The sequence below is a fragment of the Sminthopsis crassicaudata genome, chromosome 4 (genome assembly GCF_048593235.1).
Source record: "Sminthopsis crassicaudata isolate SCR6 chromosome 4, ASM4859323v1, whole genome shotgun sequence".
Taxonomy (NCBI): Eukaryota; Metazoa; Chordata; class Mammalia; order Dasyuromorphia; family Dasyuridae; genus Sminthopsis; species Sminthopsis crassicaudata.
In genome coordinates this window covers 68,104,591-68,128,297 of record NC_133620.1, presented here as the reverse complement: position 1 = coordinate 68,128,297, position 23,707 = coordinate 68,104,591, and the positions used below count along the sequence as shown (strand labels likewise).

General features: G+C 36.8%; 1 protein-coding gene across 1 annotated transcript in view; it reads right to left on the bottom strand.

Annotated features, from left to right (window-relative positions):
- The window catches only part of AXDND1 (axonemal dynein light chain domain containing 1), a 116,634-nt gene that overhangs the window by 54,095 nt on the left and 38,832 nt on the right, over nucleotides 1–23,707 (bottom strand). Inside the window, 6 exon segments of the mRNA XM_074308490.1 lie at nucleotides 7,325–7,400; nucleotides 11,530–11,693; nucleotides 14,344–14,445; nucleotides 15,130–15,250; nucleotides 17,559–17,663; nucleotides 19,555–19,695. Coding sequence (XP_074164591.1) covers nucleotides 7,325–7,400; nucleotides 11,530–11,693; nucleotides 14,344–14,445; nucleotides 15,130–15,250; nucleotides 17,559–17,663; nucleotides 19,555–19,695 — 709 coding nt within the window.

The following is a 23,707-nucleotide window of genomic DNA, read 5'->3' as shown; positions in this document are numbered from 1 at the left end:
CACTTCACTTAGCACCAGTTCATTTAAGATTCTCCAGGATTTTCTGTACTCAGCCTGCTCATCACTTCTTATAAAACAATAATATTCCATTACATCCACATACCATAATTTATCAACTATTCCCCAGCTGATGTTTCTAGCAGGCAAAAACTAGAAACAGAGTGAGCATTCACTCTATTTCTAGTTTTTGGCTGCTAGATACATTTCTGCACACAGGAGTCCTTTCCCTTTTTTACAGTCTTTTTAGGACACAGATCCTCTGGTCAAAGTGAATCCTTGTTCCTATCTCCTTACACCTCTTCCAGGATCTTGCTCCATGGGACACCTGGTCATAGAATCATTGCTTGGTAGATGGAAGAGATCTTAAATGTCAATCAACTCAATTACAGATGAGGAAATTGATGTGCAATGAAGTGAATTAACTAACTCAGGATCACAGGTTAGCAAGGATCTGAGGATTCAACCTACATCTTCTCGACCCCACATCCATCTCTCTATTCATTAATCCATGCTCCTTTTCCCTGTTTGGTCAACTAGTCCTTCTCTTTCTTTCATTGTAAGAGTCACAGGATCTCAAGTGGAAGAGACTTCAGAAACCCCCTATTTCATCCAATAATTGAACAAGCATCCTTTTCATGGATTGTGCAAGTGATCATCCAGCCTCTTCCTAAAGATCTCTAATGAAGATGGACCTCAAGGCATCCCATTCCATTTTTGAACAGATCTAATTACTAAGAAGGTTTTTTTTTTAATCTTTCATCATCTTAATGTGATTCTCTACAATTTCCATTGGTGGCCTAGATGGGTTTTGTAGGTCTATGTGAACAAAATCCAGTCCCTCTTCCACATAACAATTCTTCAAATATCTAAAGATAAGACAATTCTTCATATATCTAAAAATAGGTATTATATCTCAGTCTTCCCCAACATCTCTTCTCCAGGTTAAATATATCTAGAGTTCTTTCATTCAAACCATCTATCTTTGGAATGTTTTCCAATCTTTTCCTCAAGCAACTGACCTTATCTGAGATTCTAGCTCGTCCATGTTTTCTCTAAAATGTGACGTACAAATATGAGTACTATTATAACTTTTTTTTTCAGACATTATTAGCACAGAATAGCATGAGATTTTCTGACTGCCAGGAAATACTGATGACTCATAATGGGTTTGCAATCTATCCAACTCCCACATCTTTTCCCCCCTAGAATTGTGGTCTAGATACAGCTCTCCCATTTTCACTGACTACAAGTGGGCCACCTATGTTCTACACTGTTGAAATTCTTTTGGATACATATTTTGTTGTACGATGTGCTTCAAAGTTTTATGTCAACTACAAATTTGGCAGATTTCACCAAATGACTGAAAAAAAGCTGAACAGCATAGAGCTAAGGATGGTTCTTCCCCCTTCCTCCCGTTAGATAAATATCTTCAAATTGTTATAATAGACCTATTAAAGATGATTCCTCGGTCCAGCCATTCAAATAGATTCACATTCACTCCGCTGTTCATCTTGAGCCTTTATCTCATCTTATACACAAGCTTAGCATTATAGGAGTCTTTCTGAAACACTTTATTGAAATCTAAGTATCTTAGATCTACAATATTCTCCAGAGCTTCCAATTCAGTTAGTTACTTTATCCAAAAAAAAAAAAGAAAAAGAAAAAGAAAAAGAAATCAATATGGTCTTATTCATAGCCATTTTACTAGCTTTTAATAGTCATTGCTTCCTATTTTGATTGTTCACTACTATTCCTTTAATAATGCTCCTTATCATTTTTGCCAGGAACCAAAGTCAAACTCATTGGCTTAAAATGTTCTGGCTCTATCCTCTTCCTTTTTTTTTTTTTTTTTAAATTGGGACATTTACCCTTTTCAGGTACTGTATTACTTCTTTTTCTCTAAGATCCTTCAAAGATCACTGGAAATGTCTCTATAATCACAACCATCAATGTCAAACAATAAACATTTATTAAATGCTTACTGTGTGCCTAGACACTGTGCTTATTTCGGTATCCTTAGATGTGATTGATTTGGACCTGTTGACTTAAATGCAATATAAAGGCAGCTAGATGCTGTGTGACCATTTCCTCATTTAACCTAGATTCCCATTTTTGTTTATGGTCAAAGAGAAAAATCATTCTACTTGGAAAAAGAAATAGGAACAAAATATTAGTTGAACATTTAAGTCCTCTCATCATTATATGTTATCCCATCCTATATCAACAGTAGTCCCACCTTGTCTTCAAATTTCATTTTGGCAACAACAGTTTAAATTTTTAAAAAATTATCTCCTTAGCATTTAATACCAGCTTCAATTTCTTTTGGAGTTTAGTGTTTTTGGATGCAATTTTTTTTTTGACACTGAAAAGCACAATCTAAATGTATTGAGAATGCATCATGGTATGGAGACTGAGTTCAAGTCATTTCTGTGCTACTAACTAGCTATGTAATTTTGAGGAAATCACAGAAACTCTCATTTTTTTTTTTGGTTTTGGTTTTGGTTTTGGTTTTGGTTTTGGTTTTGGTTTTTTGTTGTTGTTTTTGTCTCTTTAATTTAATACATCATCTGGTACATAATGTTGTGTGGTTGTTTCAGTCTTGCCTGACTTTTTGTAGCCCAACTTGGAGTTTTCTTTTTTTTTTTATTATTTAGAATTTTTTCTCACAGTATATATGCATGAGTAATTTTTAAAATAATATTATCCCTTGTATTCATTTTTCCAAATTATCCCCCCCTCCCTCCACTCCCTCCCCACGATGACAGGCAATCCCATACATTTTACATGTGTTACAATATAACCCAGATACAATATATGTCTGTAAATACCATTTTCTTGTTGCACATTAAATATTGGATTCCGAAGGTATAAGTAACCTGGGTAGATAGACAGTAGTGCTAACAATTTACATTCACTTCCCAGTGTTCCTTCTCTGGGTGTAGTTATTTCTGTCCATCATTGATCAACTGGAAGTGAGTTGGATCTTCTTTATGTTGAAGATTTCCACTACCATCAGAATACATCCTCATACAGTGTTGTTGTTGAAGTGTACAGTGATCTTCTGGTTCTGTTCTTTTCACTCAGCATCAGTTGATGTAAGTCTCTCCAAGCCTCTCTGTATTCCTCCTGCTGGTCATTTCTTACAGAGCAATAATATTCCATAACCTTCATGTACCATAATTTACCCAACCATTCTCCAATTGATGGGCATCCATTCATCTTCCAGTTTCTAGCTACAACAAAAAGAGCTGCCACAAACATTTTGGCACATACAGGTCCCTTTCCCCTCTATAGTATTTCTTTGGGATATAATCCCAATAGCAGCAATGCTGGGTCAAAGGGTATGCACAGTTTGATAACTTTTTGGGCATAGTTCCAGATTGCTCTCCAGAATGGCTGGATTCTTTCACAACTCCACCAGCAATGTATAAGTGTCCCAGTTTTCCCACATCCCCTCCACCATTCATCCTTATTTGTTCCTGTCATCTTAGCCAATCTGACAGGTGTGTAGTGGTATCTCAGAGTTGTCTTAATTTGCATTTTTCTGATCAGTAGTGATTTGGAACACTCTTTCATATGAGTGGATATAGTTTTAATTTCATCATTGGATGCAATTCTTAAAAAACATTTGTATTCATATTTAGTCATTTACCCTTATTATATATGCTCATATACTTTAAATCTGACTTTAGACACAAGTTCCCTATACATCTGCTTTCTCATTGGACACATTAATCTCTTTCATTAGAATTATAATTCTCTTTGTGTCATCATAATTTCATTCTTCGGAGCTTCACATCCTTCCTAGAAGGACTCTGTAGACTTTCTTCGTTGGTGTTGACCCCTTGGTGGACCAGTTCCATCTACTCAAATCAAATCACTATTTCACTGATTGGCTTTCCAATGCCAACCCCCCATCTCAAGGTGGGATCCCTCTCACCATCCACTGCCTTTACTCACACTCACATGCTGGTGAACAAAGCTGGAGAGAATCATAAAACCTTGGATAAACCTCAACTGGACCCTTACTGAAGCAAGGCAATCCTGCCCTACTTCTCTAACTTGCTCACCATCCCACTGACCACAGCCACTATTCTAGACTTTTTCATCCCCCTTCAAACTTCTGGTAGCTCTGTCTCCTTCCTTCTACTTAACTGAAAATCTTGCCTCTTATTTTACTGAAAGGAAAGCTCACTCTTCTCTTGCTTATATCACAATCTGTCATTTATTTTCAATCTCTCCCTGTCTTCTGTCTGCTTCCCTATGTCTTCCCCCATCCTCAAACAACACTTGATGTTCCTTGTTTGATCTACAACTTCCTTTGGGACTTGGACTTTGATACAAGATCTGGTCAAACTAGTTTGGGCTTGTACCCAGCCCCCACTGGATCTGAGCTGGTTTGGATAAAGCCCGCCAAAAATCTAGCCTTCAAGTAATTAACCTGAGCTCCGCCCATTACTTCTTCAAGCAGATAAAAAGAGCAAAGCTAGAACCATCTTTGGTTCAGAGATTTGAAAGATGCCAGCCAAGATGCTCGCATCAGAGATGCTCTGTCCCCGCCACTTTCGGCGTTTACCTTCCTCTATCTAATGCCTTTTACTAACCAGACCTTAACCTTGCTTCCAAACCCTGCAATAAACATCTTTTACCCATCTAGGTTTTCGGCCTGTAAATTCATTTACAGGGGACTCTCGCTGCCACTAGACCTGATTTAACTTTGTATCCTTGCACCAAATCCTAAGGGGATGCAGGGGAGCTCCATGTGGCTCCCTGTACCCCGAAACCTGCCACTAGACCTCACTTAATCCTATTGAGGTATACACCTCATTATTAGGTATTTATCTCGTGATTTGGTTCAAGTTACCTCATCATTTTGAGGTTCCCTATTACCTCATCACCCTGACGCACAAATTTCAATAATCCTTGTACTTCTCTTTACTTTTTACAATCTGACTTCCTACCTCATCATGAAACTCAAACTATTTGCTTCAAAAATTAGTAAAGATTTTTTCATTTCCAAATCTAAAAGCCCTTTCTCCCTTATCATCTTTCTTGATCTTCCTATAGCTTTTCACCCTCTTTTCCCTCTGATACTCTCTTATCTTTCAATATACTACTTTCTATCAGACATTCCTCCTCAGGTAGGATGAATCTTTATTCAGGTCACATCCACTAAATGTGAACAATCTTCCAAAAGTGCAAGTCTGATCATGTTCTTCCCCTACTCAATAAATCCCAATGGCTACCTATCACCTTGAGGATCAAATATAAATCAGTGGGATAAAGTGAGCTGATTCTCTGGCATTTAAAGCCCTTCATAACCCTCTCCTCCTCCCCCATTTTTCCAGTATTCTTACTCCTTATATTCTACCATGTATTATTCTTTAATTGATTACTCTTCTTATTACTCTTTGAACAAGACACTCCATTTCCCAACTCTGGCCCTTTATCATTGCCTCCTGGCTTCCTTCAAGCCCCAATTAAAATCCTACTTGCTAAAGAAGCTTTTCCTGATGTCAGTCAATTATTGTGCCTTCCCTCTATTGATTATTTCCAATTTACCTCAAATATAGCTTATTTGTGCAAAGATGTCTTGCATGTTATATTGCCCCCTTCATTAGACTATTGGCTCTCTGAATGATGGCATGTTTGTCCAGGTTCTGGACAATGGACAGTGCTCTTGCGCTTTCTCATCACTGGTGGAGTAAAACAAGGCTGTGTGCTTGCTCCCATGCTCTTTATTAGCATGATATTTTCAGCCATGTTGAAAAACACCTTCAATGAGAACAAACATGACATCAAATCAGCTACTTCACTGATGGTGAATTCTTCAATTTGAAAAGGCTATAAGCCAAAACTAAAGTAGAGGGAGCCTTGATGCATGGTTTTTTGTTTACAGATGATGGTGCATTCAATGGAGCCTCACTGCAACAATGTATGGATGGGTTCTCCACTGCTTTGCTAATTTTGTTCCAAAACCAGCAAAAAAATCCAAAACAAAACAAAACAAAAAAATAAACCCACAGATGCTCCATCAGCAAGCACCATACCATCCATGTGTAGAAGCACTGATTACAGCAAATGAAGGAGTTTTGGAATGGCGTGTCCTCCTTCTGGGCATTATGAGCAAATTAGAATTAAACCCAGAAGAAATGTAGATGGGCAAAATTAAGAGAATTGACTGCAAATGTTCATTTGGACTATTTGTGTCTGACCAGTGGCAGAGCATTCTGAGCTTGTATTGGGAGTTGAAATGGAATTCAGTCACTCCAACTTAAATCCTGCAGCAGCTTGAACTCAGTGAGTGGCAGCTCAGGCCAAAGCAAAGGAATTCAAAAGATTTAAACTAAGCTTCAGGGCTTCTATTGGCTTGCTGGATGCAGATTATGGAGCTGAATGAAAAAAGAACTGAATTAGATCCTGTGGCTATGGACTAAAATAGCTCAAATGACTAAAAGATTCCTTTAGGAAGAATGATAAGATGGTCCCAATCATTGGAGAACAGTGGAATGAAGAAGTTAAGTGATGCAGTGGAGAGAGCACCAGGCCTGGTACCAGAAAGTTCTGAATTCAAATCCTGCTTCAGGCACTGCCCAGCTATATGACCCTGGTCAAGTCACTTAACTCTGTTTGTCTCACCTATAAAATGAGCTGGAGATGGAAATGGCAAACCACTCAGTATCTTTGCCAAGAAAACCCCAAATGGGGTCATGGAGAGGCAGATATGGCTGAAAATGGGCTAACATAGGTCCCAGACAGTCTGAAGGTCGGTGTAAAAAGAAGCAAGTGGAGATATGAGAGACAGGAACTCCCCCAGAGACGCATCTCCAGGAGCAGGAATTACAGGGATTGCATGTGTCCTCTCTTCCACTGATAGTGCATGAATGCATGCACAGAATATTGTTTGATTCCAAATTCAGAATTCTTTATGCTGTTCTTCAGCAAAATTTTGAGAAAATTCTTCCTGTGACCTGGGAAAGGAACTCTCAGATAAAACCAATGAGTCTATGGCTCATGAGAAGGGAAAGGTTTGAGATGCATTAAATTTTACCTATTTGCCAGAAGGAAGTATAAGGAATCTCTGCAAGTGTAACTAGCTTTCAACACTTGAAAACATACTTGTTTGCACTATGTATCCCCCATTCAAGTGTGAGATTCTCAGGAAAGGGATGGTTTTTTGCATCTCCAGAATCTGCTTAGTGCCTGCTTTAATAAATGCTTATTCACGGTTATGACTAAGAGATCATGATTCCTCCTAGCCCTGCTAGAAGATCCACGAACAGCATCTACTCCTAGTTGCTTGCATTTTAAATGACCATCTTACCTGGTTACATTTCTTGAAATCGGCACATACTGATTTCGTGAAAGATTCCTTCACAGTAGGTAAATCACCATCTACCCTGGAAGAATGGAAGGAGGGAAAAAAGTTAGAAACAGAAAGGTAGAAAAGAAAATATATCTTGTCTGGAACAAAAATGATTTAAACTCTCTTAGACAACTCTCACTTAGGGGGAGAAGATACCAAGACTAAATAGGAATTCAAGTCACACTAATATGGAAATATGTTTAGTATGATGATACATATATAACCTATAACAGATTGATTGCCATCTTGGAGAGGGCAGAGGGGAAGAAGGATAGGAGAAAAAAAAAAGGAAATCAAAATATTATAAAAGTAAATATTGAAAAGTAATAAAATTTGAAACAAATAAATAAACAAGTCCTAGACCCATGAGAGATGATGTACTAAATAGCTACCATTTGTATCCCTGACTTTCCAAACTAGAATAATATTAGAATGATTCTAGTTGATTAAAGCTGCCAAAGTAATGAACACCGCCAGCCCTGGAATCAGGAGGACCTGAGTTCAAGGCTGGCCTCATTACTTGTTAGCTGTGTGAACCTGAGAAAGTCACTTAAACCCAATTGCCTTTAAAAAAATGAGGAAAAAAAGAGAAGTGTTTTTTAAATTTTCTCTCTGAAAATTTACTAGCTAATCCATCTAGGGAAAGAATCTTCAATTTCCTTTTTTTCTACTGAAGAAACTATTTCTAATTTCTGCAAAGCTCTTGTGATTACACTTTGTGGAAATGTAAAGGCGAGGGTTAGATGCTGTTGATAGGAAAGTGCCTGAGAGTGAGGGAGAGTGGTGCTAGTAATCAACTTAGTGAAGCAGTGAAGGTTTATTATTATCATCAGGTGTGCTCCAACTTGGACCAACCATGATGTAAATCTATTTAAACAATATTTTTATATCTATTCTATATCTGTTACTGGATAGGGAATCCTTCCTTCTTCTTTGCCTATTGCCTTTGCCTATTTAAATATTACTTAACTAAAAATCCATTCAAAAACTACCCCAAAGAAGAACTCTGTCCTTTAACCCTAACTTTTGCAAAGATATATTTGGGGAAGGGTATATCTAGGGATGTGGAACATTGCATACAGTTTCATATTATTATTCAATGAATTGATAAAATTTGCTGATTTTAACATTCATCTTTCTCTCAAGTTCCTACAAGAATTTTACCTTTAACAACAACAACAACAACAAAATTGTCATGTGGCTCTCTGAGAGGGGAGAAGAAAAAGATGCAGGAAGAAATTTAAGTGGTAACATATATAAAATAAAATAAGAAGTCAACAAAAACATTTTTAAAATAGCAAATACTCTCTACTCTTATGAAATCTTCATTGATCTCCATAGCTAAAAGTGATTTCTTCATCTTCTGAAAACTCAGAACACTTGCTCAAACTTCTCTTATGGTCTTAAGCATTTCACCTCATATTATAGTTACTTGTGTACATATCACACCTCCCTTTATCTTTATCTTTTAGGGGCTCAATAAATGTTTGGCAAATTGGCTTGAATGTAGATATTTTCAACTGAAAAACAAATTGAGCATTATGCTCAGCTGCCTCTTATAATTAAGAACCACTCTGAAGATTTGGGGGCAGTTCAGTTTAGAAATTCCTACTATAACATTCCTGATAGAAGGCAGGCTGTTCCACTATTAAACAGATGGAATTGTTAGAAAATTAATTCTTGGATCAAATGTAATTTCCAGCTATTGGTATTGATTTGTCCAATAGAAGGATCCCATCATTTTATTTCTTCCACACTTGGAAGCTATTATGTTTGGTTTTTTCCCCATAGTCTTTTTCTTTTCTAAGCTAAACTTCCCAAATCCTTCACTGTTTATATGCCATAGTTTCAGACCCTTTTTGGTCATTCTCCAGTGGGACCCTCTAATTTGTTAACTCTTCACAGAGTTATGATTTTATTGGTGTGGCAATCCCTCTATCACACACATTTCAATTTTTCTATAGTTTTATAGATGATCTCCCTGGTTTAAATCTGTGCCAAACTGGTAAATCAATGAAAAGACATTTATTAGGCACTTATCATGTGCCAGGTTATATGCTAAGTATGATGATACAAATAAAAAAAAACAGGTTAGTCCCTACTCTCAACTTTATTAAGAAGCCAACTTTAAGGTTTTATGTCTTAAGTCAGATGGAAAAAGGCTTAATTCTAGATGCAGTTTTTGAGACAAAATACAAAAAGAAAAACATTTAAAACTATAGGAGTAAATAGAATTTTCTTTAAAATGACAAAATAGTATTTATCTAAAACTAAGAACATCTGTAATGGGGATAGACTAAAAACCTTCCCAATAACAACTGGGGTGCATCATCAACACATTTTGTAGTGGTTGTTCAGTCATTCCAGTCTCTGTGACTCTGTGACCTTATTTGGGATTTTCTTGGAAGAGATAATGGAGCAGTTTCCCATTTCCTTCTCCAGCTCATTTTATAGATGAGAAAACTGAGGTAAACGGATTAAGTGACTTGGCTAGGGGCACACAACTAGTAAGTGTCTGAGGCTAGAGTTGAATTTGGCAGGAGGACTCTTCTTGACTCCAGGCCCAGAATTCTCTCAACTGCACCACTGGGCTATTCCCATCAAAACATCTTATAAGCATAATAAATGTTTCCTTCTTTCCTCAACTACGTCCATTGTTGTTGCAGTTGCTACTACTACTGCTGCTACTATTACTACTACTATTGCTACTACTACAGCTACTACTACTACTACTACTACTATTGCTACTCCTTCTCCTATTACTCCTCCTCCTCCTCCTACTACTACTACTGCTACTGCTACTATTACTATTACTCCTTCTCCTCCTACAACTACTCCTGCTATTATTACTGCTACTATTGCTACTAATATTACTACTGCTACTGCTGCTACTATTACTACTATTACTGCTGCAAATACTACTACTATTGCTGCTGCTACTACTGCTACTACTACTATCAACTATTATTACTCCTCTTCCTCCTCTGACTACTCCAACTACTATTACTGCTACTAATATTACTAATATTAGTATTACTACAATGACTACAATGCTACTACTGCTACTATTATTACTACATTAAGAACTGGTTCAGTGATTAGAACCAAAGTGTTGTGATTTCAGTCTGAAGGGATGCTTCTAACAGAAGTCCATAATCTGATGGAGTGTCATAGCACTTCATCTTTGGCCCAGAACATACAAAAATCAATGATTCAGATCATGGCATGCTTACTAGATTTTGGATGACACAATTCTAAAGGAATAACTAGTACCTTATAAGACAGAATCAGGATCCAAAGTGATTTTGACAGGTTACAATAATGTGCCAAATTGATTTGAAAAAAAATCAACAGAACAAATATTTTAGGATAAAGGTATTGTTGGACAACAAAAGAAAATAGCTTGGAAAGGTTGGAAGGAAGGTCTGGTGAGTGATCAGTGGATCACTAGAGAAGTGATATGGTGGAGAATGAGAATTTGTTAGATCAGGGAATACATAACATGCAAAACTGAAGACTAGGGAAGTACAATTAACCTATCTTCAAGTATCTGAATGACTTCTTTGGGGAAGGTTTAGAACCAGTGTGGAGGAAACAGTGTGGAGGAAACAGAAAAAGGCAGATTTTAGCTCAAAATAATAATAAAAAAACCTTAACAATTAGACCTATCCCAAGTAGAATCAGGTTCTTTGATCTTCCCATGGTACCTGGGCAGCTTTATGTTGTAACTGTTTTAGAGGACCTTTCCTTTGGCACCAGTTGAACAAATTTGACCTCTAGGATCATTACCAATTCTGTGACTATAAGATTCTATATCCCAGCAATTCATACCACTCTCCCTTTAGACTCTAGTCCCTTACACACACACACATACATATCCTCTCACTTAACACTAAGCTATTAACTTTACAGGTAGAGTCAAATTCAAGTCTGCCACTGTCAACATGTAAAATGAGCTGGAGAAGGAAATGGCAAACCACTTCAGTATCTTTGCCAAGAAAAACCCAAATGGGGTTATAAAGAGTTGGACATGATTGAAATGACTAAACAATACACAATAAATTGTCAGAGTTGTGCGCAGAATTTGAGCATAAGACAAGCTAAATGTATTATCAGGGAATCAACACAACACAACCAGAAATAAGCACTTATTGGACACCCACATATTATTGTCAAAGTACGTCTGCAATTTGGTGAAAATGTTCTTCATATAATTCACCCTGCCTCTGATGTAATCTTCATTTTGCTCCACCTCATATTTGAGATTTCTAAAAATGGTTCTCCATTGATGTGTAGCTTTCTGCAATTGTGAAAGATCTTTTGCATCCTAGATAAAATGCAAGGAAAGCAACTACTGAGATATTTTCATAAAATAATGTAAATAATAACATTTTTTAAAAGCAACTAAACTGATTAACTGTCATGAATAATCTTTGAACTAGAGAACTATTTAAGAAACACACTTTCCTTTTCTCAGAAGAGAAGTAGAATTGATAGCTAGATGGTACAGTGGATAGGACCCTGATCTTGAGTTCAAATCTGGCCTCAGACACTTAACCTTTCCTAGCTGTATGACCCTGGGCAAGTCACTTAATTGCAATTGTTTTGGGGCCAAAAAAAAGGGGAGAATAGAGGTGGGGATAGTCACAGTCTATGTTAAGTTTTGCTTAAATGTTTTTCATCATGGCATGCTTCCCCCTTACCCCCCCCCAAAAAAAAGAGTTCAATGGAGTGGATAAATGATTGTGGTGAAAAATTAAAAAGCAACAATAAAACAAAAAATTGTATAAGAGATGTCTTTTTGTGACTACCCAAAATAATGAGTGCAGTTTCAGAGCATCATTCTGTTTCCCACTACTATCTAATTTCTGAAGTTAAGAAAGCAATGATCTTACCTTAACAAAACAACATAGAAAATCATAGTTCTACATATAAAATCATAGTTCTTAAATTTTTCCATCTTAAATCCCTTTACACTCTTAATTCTATATGACATCCCTGCCCTGAGTTTTTGTTTATATTTATAAGATTATGGATACTTACATATGAATTAGAAATTAAAACATCTTAGTTTTATTTTACTTTAACAATAGTTTTTATTTTACAGACATTCTGAAAAGGTCCTGGGAGCACCCAGGAGTTACCAGACCACACTTGGAGATTGCTGATCTGGAATATTAGGGACTGAATTTATTCTTCTGCAACTTAAAGAAATATTTCAATTAGCCTTCCATTGAATTCTCTCAGGATTTTACACTGAATAGATCCTATACCCAAGACTTTGCTCAAAAACCAAAGCACTTAATATTTAATGTTGACATTTATCTGGCAATCACAAGAAAGAAGACCATGAAGTTCAAAGAGTTAATAAACTTAGATTACCTAAAACTATCTCTTTATTGTGAGAGGAAAGAAAAATAAAATAAAAACATTTATTCCCTTTTCTTGTTATTTTTCTTTCCAACTATGAAGATGGGGGACCACATCATATATTTTTTGACTGACATCTAGCAAAGGTTCTGCATAATTCAAGTATGTAATGAGCTTTTGCTCCCCCAGGCTCTTTCCTCCATCCTTCATTCTCTGTTCTCTATCATTTAGCAATTTCATTCACTCCCATAATTTTAATTCACCTCTATGTAAAATGATACACAGATGAGTGAACACACATATGTATCTAGGAATACATAAACACATGTGCAGATATACTGTGTGTATATATGAGCATGTGTGTGCATAAATATGCATTCATGCATATATGGTATATTTTTATATGACGGTATGTCATGCATATATTTTGCAAGCATAAAGGATATTTGTATGTCCTACTTCATATATATGCATATTGTTATATTAAATATTATTTACACATATACATACTTTCTATATACATGCACATATTATGCACACATACATACATGTACTTACATATGTATACCTATATTTATATATGTATATTCACTCACAAGTCATCAAAATAAGGTGATAGAGATGATAGTCATACATATATATGTGTGAATGTGTGTATATATGTGTATATATCTATATCTATACTCTGTTTCTCTACATGATGTCCCATTAATCTCATATACTACATATGCAAAATAAAAACTCACTATTTCTGCTTCCAGATTTTTCCCTATCTTCCCAACTTCTCTTACCAAATACAACCATCTTCAAATTGCTCATCACCCACATGCAACCTTGCATCCTCAGAACTTAACATTATGTCTGCCACATGTTGTTGTCCAGTTGCTTTTCAATTGTATCCAATTCTCCATGATCCCATTTGAGGTTTTCTTGGCAGAGATACTGGAGTAGTTTGCCATTTCCTTCTCCAGCTCATTTTACAGATGAGAAAACTGAGGAAATAGGATAAAGTGGCTTGTCCACAGGGTAACACAGCTAGTGAATGTCTCAGGCCAGATTTGAACTCAGGTCCTTTTACTACTATCTACTGCCCCACCTACCTGCCGCATGGCATGGAGTAGCTACTACATACTCGTTAAATTTGGATTTTACCTCAATAATAGCTCTGGAATCTAGCCCATTCAACTCCCACTCCTATCAACCAACTGCTCAATTTCATCTTTCCTAGATTATTGTAGTAACTGCCTAAATGATCTGCCTGATTTCTCTCTTCTCCAACCCATCATTCTCTATGCAAAACAAAGTAACCTTCCTAATACACAAGTCTGTTTACATTGTTTCCTTAGACAAATCTTTTCTGGTCATTGATTCTACCAGAAAAAAATACAAACTCCATTCTCGGCATTTAAAAGACATCATCAATCTGGTTTCAAACACCTTGTTAGGCTTATTTCATGGAATTTCTTTTCACACACACACTCTATCCCAAATCTTATTGGGTACAAGTCTTATAATTTCAGATACATTCACCCTCCTGCCACTCCCCCCTCCAAACACACAAATGCCCACAGTCTCAGCTCCCACAAGCCGCTTAAACTGAAGTTTACCTGGGAAGCCAACATAACAATGAAATGTGTGACATACTTATTCCAAGCCTTTTCATTAAGATAAAGTCTTCTGGCCAGTGTGAGATTGTTTCTATTAATGACCTGTAAGAAAATTATATGATTATCAGGATTTGGTCTGAATAGAGACAAACCGTAATAGCTAAGTAATAAAGATAACAATAATAACTATTATTTATGTAGTGTTTAAGATTTGCACTGGGTCATTTGAACCCCATAAAAGTCCTGGGAAGCAGGCTTTACAGATGTTGTGATCCTAGTTTTACAGATGAGGAAACTGAGGCTCATAGAGATTAAGTGAGTTGGCCATAGTTACATAGTTTAAAAAAAAAAAAAAAGTAAAATAGTGGCATTTTAACCCACATCTTCCTGACTTCCTATCCAGAAGAGTAAGTTAATAAGTATCTTCAGTCTTCATGGTGTATAGCTTTATTGACCAATTATCAATCAATCAAGTACTTATTAAGCATCTACTATATGAAAATATAGCTCAAATATAATTAATGTAACAATTCCTATTCACAAAGAACTTACATTCTAGTAGATAAGTCAATAAATACCTAAGTATATCCTAATAAACATAAAGATAATAATTATAAGTCACAAACACAAGACAGCTTGATAAGGAGGGCATATTAGTTAAGAGTTTCAGGAAAGGCTAAAATACATTTCTCTAGCCCTGTATTAGTGTTATTTACAATTATAAAATGAAGGGGAAAAAAAAGGGAGGAGGAAGGAAGGCTCAGACCTATGTCTAGCTCTCTCTACCTTTATGGCCAAGTCATAGCTGGCTGCGTTCCAGAGGTCTCTTTCTGAAGTTAACTGCTTAATGTCAGTTTCCATCCTTATTCTTTGTGATGTATATAAGTCATGATATTGCTCCACAATTCTAAATTTAATGACAAAGGATACACTGGTTTGGTCATGCTCTTAAGTCATTAGCTTTTTCATAAAATAGAAAATTCACCTTACACTGATACCTGTGGTATCTGTGATATCTGAAGATATAGGTAATAAGCACATCTCACATGAGTCAAATAGAAGAAGTAATATTAAAGGCTCTTCTAAATCTCTCAAGAAAAAGCAATCAATGAAAATCTAAAGTCTGAGATATTTTCTTTTCTCGAAATAGCTTTCATGTTATTTTTCTTCTTTCATTTATTAGAATTTGTACAATATGATATTTCATTTACAAATGTGCATGTAATATGCTTTGCAAACTTTGAAGTATTATGTAAATGCCAGCAGCTACTATTGCAATTTATTCAATCAATCAATAAACATCTGTTAAGTGCTAGGCACAGTGCTAAGTGCTGAGGATAAAAAAAAAAAAAGTAAGTTCCTCCCTTTCAAGGAGCTTACAACAGGAATACTGATTTTGTTTGATTGTAAAATGTTTTTATTGATTTCTGTTATTTCTCCTTTATCAAAAAAAAAAAAAAAAAAAGCAGATCATATCAGTTTTCCAGTCCTAACACATAAAGAAAGAAAAGAAACAGTAGCTAAAACAGTGGCTAAAAAAAATAGAATATCATGCCATTTTCTTTAAGGAGTTTAAATCTAGTTAAAGATATATATATATTATGGATAGAAATTAACACTTGTTTCTGAGCTTCTTTAAGTGTGATGAATGAAGTGACAATTTCAAATTTCTTACTAGTTAGATAATATTAACCACTATACAAAATAATCTATTTGTCCTTCCTCCCCCCCCTTTCACAAGAGTAGTTAACTGACACAGAGATAAAGTTCTGGGTCTGGAGTCAGAAAAACATCGACATTTACTAGCTGTATGACCCTGCACAAGTAATTTTACTCTGTTTGCCTCAATTTCCTCATCTGCAAAATAATCTGGAAAAGAAAATAGCAAACTACTTCTGTATCTTTGCCAAGAAAACCTTAAAAAATAGGGTCACAAAAAGTTGGACGTGACTGACTGAACAACAATCCTCCTCTCACAGTCAAATTCCTAGAAAAACTTTGGTATGCTGGATGCCTTCACTTTCTCATCTCTCACTCAATAAGCCCTTTGTAGTCCGGCTTCTAGACACAAGTTTTAAAATAATTCACATATTTTATACTGTCCTAACTCTTACCTATCTGCCATCTGGTGGGAAGAAACTTCCAGTAATGGAAATAATAATGGAGGCTTTTGTGTTTTATTATTTGTTTAACTGGGGGGTGTCCATTAAGAGAAAAAGAAACAGAAAACATTTGAGAATTATAAGCTATATTAACTGATAGATCCCTCTATATTCTTCCAGCAACTGCTTAAAGAGGATAACTTTATATATATAAAGGGGAGGCAAGTCATAACTGTGACCAGTGGCCACTAAAGGTACAGTTCACAAAGCTGCTGAAGGATCCCTTTGGAAAGAAATATTCTTTCTTGTTTCAATGTAATCATATGATTCTGATAAGGAGTTGTTCTCACAAGGTTTTATTAGTTTATGCTCTGTGGCACACTGAAGAAAATAGAAGAGGTAATATTAAGTGTTCTTTAATGGGGAAGGAAGAGGAGGAGAGGGGAGAAATAGAATTTATTAAAAGTTGTCAGACAATGTATGTCAGGCAATATGCTAGACCCTTTATAAATATTATCTCATTTAAAGGATTCCTGTACAAGTGGCTTGTATTATAAGATCTAGTTTCCCCCTTACAGAATAGTTGTATTGCTTAAAACTTGTCTAAAGACAGCAGCTGCAGCCATTGAGCATAACAGGTCAATTAAGACCAAGACAGTGACTCATTTTCATTCCATCTTAAGAAGAGCATGAAAGCTTGAAGCAATATTGCATTTTGCATTTTTTTCACTTCTTTGTCTTGACTCTAAGAATTTTGACTTTGCCATTTCATGCTACAGTTTCTGATAATATAAATGTTAAAAATTACTAAATCATGTTATAATGTGATGATAATAGAAAAGAAGAATGGATTCAAGTTTAAAAAAAAGAAAAAATGGGAAAACAGCATGCAAGGCACAATTAACAGAATGATTAAAATAAAACCAACTGGAACTCTTTCCTCAAAGAAATAAGGACTTGGTATCCTACTTTCACCTCAAAAGAGAAATGATACATAAAGTTTCTACAAAAGGCATAGTCATCTTAGGACTCCAAAAATTAGCATTTCATTGCTTTAAAAACAGTTAGCCTCTCCCTTCTCCATCTAATTTAGTTAAGATTTCAGAAACTCACCTGGCATTCTTCTCCGCATTATGAAGAGCTAACAGCAACTCCTCATGGATCGCCTCTGCTTTTCTCCTCAACTTTAAATCATATTCTCGAACTAGAACTAGCTCTCTAAAATCAAAAGGAGAAATTGTATTTCCTTCAGTGACCCAGAAAAAAACCTACCAAGGTTAAAATCTCAGTGCTGTTACTTATTACTTGTGACTTTAGAAAAGACATGACCTATTTGAGGTCAAAAGACAAACTTCTCAGTGTGTTTCTTCAGATATAAAATAAAAATTTGGAATAGCTTACTTCCTTAGAAGTGAGTTCCCCCCCAAAAATGGAACTATTTTGCTCTGGAACTCAGCTACATGTTCAGAAATGTCAGGGGGTTAAGCCCCAACTAATAACGCCAGAGAATTAAAAATTTTTAATTGCTAAAATATATATTTAAATATATATCCCAGGATAAGGAAGGCTACATTTGGTTTATTCCACAGTATATCTGGGCCTGAAAATATCCTCTCAGTTACCATCCATCATCCCCCTCATCAATGACATGTGTTACATCCATCATCTCCATAAAATAGTTTGTACAGTGATCTTCCAAAACCAAATGCTCATGACCACATGTTGTAGTGAAAAGAATACTAGGTTTAATGGCAGAGGAATGAGGCTCAGTTTCCAGCCCTGTTACTCACCAACTATATGATCTTGGAAAAGTCACAGAATTACCGCTTTATTGTTCATCCTTTGATTTCAAAGACCACTACTGACATCACATGGGTTGGATTTAAGTGAGGCAATTGCACGGTCATAGCCTTACTGACCAGTGGCAGGACAAAAGGGAAGAAGACCAGGACGTCCTGGATGACCTTGGTGTATGATGGCTGACCAAGCCCTAAGCACTCTACAGTGCCTGCTTCAGCTGCCATCATGGCCATTGGAACAAATTATTCTCCTCCGCCCTCTGCCCAGGGAAGTCATCACATACTTGGGGGAGACATCCCCATAATCTTTCATGGCTTTGGGGTTCAGGAGGTATTCGAGTAGGACTAGTGCTTCTTGTGGGGGAGCTGCTGAGCCCTTTTCAGGGCTGCTCATCTATCTTTGGTGTCCACCTGACACCCCACCCCACTGTTACCTGTGGCTCCAAGAAGCTGTCGCACACACCCTGGTACACAGATGGGCTAAGCCAGGCCACAGTGTAGCACATGTGATAGAGAGAAGAGCTCCAGAAGAGAGATGCTCAGCATGGATGGTGGAAAAAGCTCCACCAGAGCTGCTAGAATTTTTGGATACTTGGTCATATGTCAGCTGTGACCAGAGTATGGAAAGAATCCAATTGTTGGCAAATTGTCCCCTGGCCAAGGATTCAGGTAGTTAGTGAAGTGCAGTTTTCACCTTCCCCACCCTTTCCATTTGAAAAGACAGGTGTTTAAATACAAATTTTTCTTTTTTAAAAAAATAGTTATTTATTTCCTTTCTAAGTCAGTGTGATGGCCAGTTTACTGCTTTCTCTCCCTCCCCACCATTCATGCCCAGAGAAAGCTCTCTGCTGAGTGACTGAGAAGTAGGAGTAGTCTAAGTAATTTGAAATAAAACATGGGAAATAGACAATAGAATTCACATAAAAACCAACTATAATAATTTCATTTGTAATTTAAAATTAAATACCTGCCAAAACAAGACCACCAAAGGGTCTCCCAAAATGCCACAATGAGCAAAATAAATGAGAGAAAGAGCTGCCAAACAGAATGCCAAAATAGAATACTTAAATTTAGCTTCATGTCACCTTTTGTCCACATACTCTCATTTATACCCACCTTACAAAGTTGTTTTGATGAAAAGACATTGTGAAATCAAAAGATCCATATTAATGTGACATGATTATTTTCACAATTCCATTCTCTATTTTAAGAATGGAAGAAACCTCAATTTTGATGTTTCTATTCTTCCCGAATATTTTCATTTCTCTCCAAAACCAGGTTGTTTTTTAAAAAACAATCAAAGTTCATACCTACTCAGCTCTTCAACAACCTTTTTGAAATTATACAATTCTTCTATGATTCGCTTGTCCATTATGCGTTGGGCCACCATGTCTTTGTAAAAATCAATCATCTGCTGAGCTATTTTATCAAGCAAATTCACATACCTCTGCCTGTAAGGGGGGGGGGAAAGGTGGGAAGGACACGAGTGAATAAGAGATAGTTTATGGACAGTATGCAAGAAGAAAAGTAACAGAATAGAGCTAGACAACAGATATTCTTAGATATATGCAAATATTTCAAATATGTTTATAAGAGTGGCGTTGTTTTTCTCAATAGAATGTAAACTTTTTTGGGGGTTGTAAAGGGTTTTATTTTATTTATTTTTATACTAATAGATTTTTATTTTTCAAAATATAGGCAAAGATAGTTTTTAACATTGGTCCTCACAAAACTTTATGTTCCAAATTTTTCTCCTTCCCGCCTCATCCCTTTTCCCCTAAACAGCAAGCAATCCAATCTAAATATATGCAATTCTTCTAAACATATTTCCACATTTATCATGCTGCACCAAAAATAATCAGATCAAAAGGGAAAAAATGAGAAAAAATAAGCAAGCAAATAACAAAAAAGTGAAAATACTATGCTGTGATCCACATTCAGTCTCCATAGTCCTCTCTCTAGATACAGATGACTCCATCATAAGTCTATTGAAATTGGCCTGAATCACCACAGAAGGTACACTTCTTAAGGGCAGGGGCTGTTTCATTTTTGTCTTTGTATTCTCAGACAAAAAACAAGAGGCTGCTAACCTTGCATTGTCCACTTTCTCTTAAATCCAATTCGCTTGCATGACTTAGTGATGTTTTCTTTGAAAATGAACAAACGACAAAATCCTTTTACTCTTTCCAGATTTTCTCTTTTGAATTCTTCATAGGATCAGTTCCAAACCTTCTCTTTACTCAAACTACTCATGGCAGTTCCTTTCCACTCCTCATGTCATACTTTATTGAAAAAATTTGAGACACCTCTCAGGAACTTCCTATTCTCATTTCTCCCTGCCTTCTTTCAATATTATGCTTCTTCTCCTAATACTGGAGGATAAAACATAACCTCCTCTTTTTGCCATCTGGAGTCCTTCACAAATGAGGTCTAACCCATCTTTCCTCATCATTCACCATCCCTCCCCACCACGCACATTGCATTTCTGTCAATCTTTCCTGCTTTATCTTCCCTGTATGGAGCTTTCATTCCATCTTCTATCTTCATGACCATAAGAGCTGTCCCCCATGCTTGGCTCTTCTTTGCCTTGTAGAATTTTTGGTTTTCTACAAAGCACAAGGCCTTTCCTGATCCCTTCAGTCAATAAGGCCTTCCAGAACTCTTTGAATAAATTTTATACTGGATTATATGCGAGCATGTTATTTCCCTCCAATAATATTAGAAGCTCCCTGAGGGCAAAGATTTTGTTTTCATCATTTTATCACTAACACAGGGACTGGCACTATTAAGTATGCACTTAATAAATTAAAATTAATTGAATCTCAGAGAGAAGTTATTCTTGTTTATTCCATTCAGGGTGGCTAATCTCCTCTGCTTCCTTCCAATATTTAATGAAATTCCTAGAATTTGTGTGGTTAGATATAAAAGAACTGACCTGTTGGAGTACAGATCAACTTGGACCTACATTTACTGCTGAGTTAGGAGAGTATGAGGCCGTTGGAACAGGCATGTGACATGCATACACTTCCTATATTAAGACACATAACCTTTAAGATATATATACAGCCATAAAAGGAAAAACTCTGTACTTAACTTTTGATTGGAGTTCGCCATTGTTTAAAGAGTATATAAGTTAGTATACTGCCTGATTGGGGGGGACACCTTTTCTACGCCATGTAATCGATTCCTGAATAAAGCACCGCTTAACTCCTCGGCAGTTCGACTCAGTGTGATTCTTCTGATGCAGAAGCCGGTGGTACCCCGAAGACCCCAGATAGGAGGGTAAGTAGAGGGCAGATACTCCTCCCACACTAGAAGCACACCAGGAACCCCCAGACTTAACACTGACCCTTCATTCAGCGGACCGGGGCTAAAATCTCCAACACTTTTTATCTGTGTTATGCTGACACTTAATGTCCCTAGACTTTTGGAGTCTTCATCTGTAAAACAGGGAGATGGACTAGATGGTCTCTGAGCTCCCTTTTAGCTCTAGTTCTATAATCTTATAATAAAATTCGATACTGCTTATGTGAATGGGCATAAATTTCCCTAATCTGTGTAATAATAACCAGGTTGCTTACATGTGGTTTATATCATATGCCCAACAAGGACATATTCTACCACAGGCAGTTTAAACTCCTTAAAATTCAAGATTGGGAGGGGGTGCAGCTAGGTGGCAGCTAGGTGGTGCACTGGATAGAGCACTGGCTCTGAAGTAAGGAGGATCCGAGTTCAAACGTGACCTCAGACACTTAACACTTCCTGGCTGTGTGACCCTGGGCAAGTTGATTAACTCCAATTGCCTCAGCAAATTAAGACGGCTCAGGAAATATCTCAAAATTCAGCAGAGAGGAGGAGGAAGGGTCAGTGTCAGTATAGCATACTTTTTTGTAATGTTATTACTTCCATCCACTAACTTTTAGGAGAAAGAATGCTTTGGGCTTGCCCAGGTTGCCCTGGAGATTTCAGAGAACCATTTGGAAGGGTCTTAGCACCAATATAGGATATCCACTGGCTAATAGACATATAGAGCACAACCTAGTACCTATGTTGTTGTGCCACAAACTTATTACAGGACAATCTTGTAATGTTCTGTTTCTCTAGATTGTAATGATTCTCTTGGAGCAGGTTTCTTGGGGTGCTTCTGGAGGCAGTCTTGGCTTCAATTCAGTTCAATAATCCCAAAATGCAGCCAGGAATTAAAGTCCAGATCCTTTATTGTGTCCTTCAAAGTCTTGAATCTTTTCCTGTGGTCTGGGCTAGCTTTAATATAGTCCTGTCTCTCTCCTTGGTTCCTCGATGAGCTCTTGTCAGAATGTCTCCTCCCAGCTTCAGCCTCTCATCCTCCCATTGTCTCCAGCCAGCACGAAGGTAGCCATGGGAATGAATCTGACTCTGCCTCCAAGAGTGTGGGATTGTGGGTTTCTGCCTTGTGAATCTCCCAGAAGTCAATCCTAGTTCTGAATCTCCCAAAGATGTGAAATCTCTTAAAGATGTGAAAGGTGTGAACTCTGAACAAGAGAATTGTTAAGTACCATGCTAAATTAGACAACTGACTTAGCACCTTGTAAGAATCCTAACATCTCCCCCTTTCTTTTGATTTAGAACATAGGGTGGTCATGACCTCCCTGACTTCTCAAGGAAGTGAGAACCCCCAAAAAGAAGGTGATTACTCCTTCCCTGACTGCTCACAAAAGTGAAAACATCATAAAAAGGGGTGGTCACATCTTCCCTGAATTCTCACGGAAATGAAAACATCAAAGGAAATGGAAAATCAAATCAGATTAGTGGATTTCTGAAGGGGCTCACTTGAAACATGTATACATAAATCCATCAATATGGGAGGTATTACACATACTTACATTAATTACATAAACACATAGTAACATAACACATGAGGAATTTATACATGTCCATAAGTCCTAGAAATAGTCCAAAAGTAATCTATTGTCCATTAGTTCATGTGCCAGGAATCCAATAATTCCTGCAAGTTTTGAAGTCCTACAATAGTCTCATCTTGTGTTAGGGAATCCAATGATTCCTGATGGTTTTCAAGTCCTGCAGTAGTCTTTATCATCAGCCATGCTCTTTCAGTGTCAGATATTTTTTAGATCTTCTCCTTTGTTTTGAGGTTTTTTCTCCTTTTCTGTCTCTCTCCAGGTGCTCGTTGCCACCCATCCGTTTCCTTTTTTGTCTGTAAAAATACAAGCAAACCCTCTCTCCCAGGAAGTTAACCTATCTAATTTCCTTCTATTTACCACTTTCTAAATCTCTTCTCATCATCTGGCAATTATATTGGAGCTGTTTGCACTGGACACTACCCTGTTGGTTTAAAAAACCTGTATTCTCCCCATTGCAATCCCTTTCTGCAATCTGATTACTTTTGAGCTGGTTAATCACATCAGAGTCCTGACCTTCTAAAGGCTCTTTGGGTGTAACCTCAGCTGCCATCATGCCTCACCT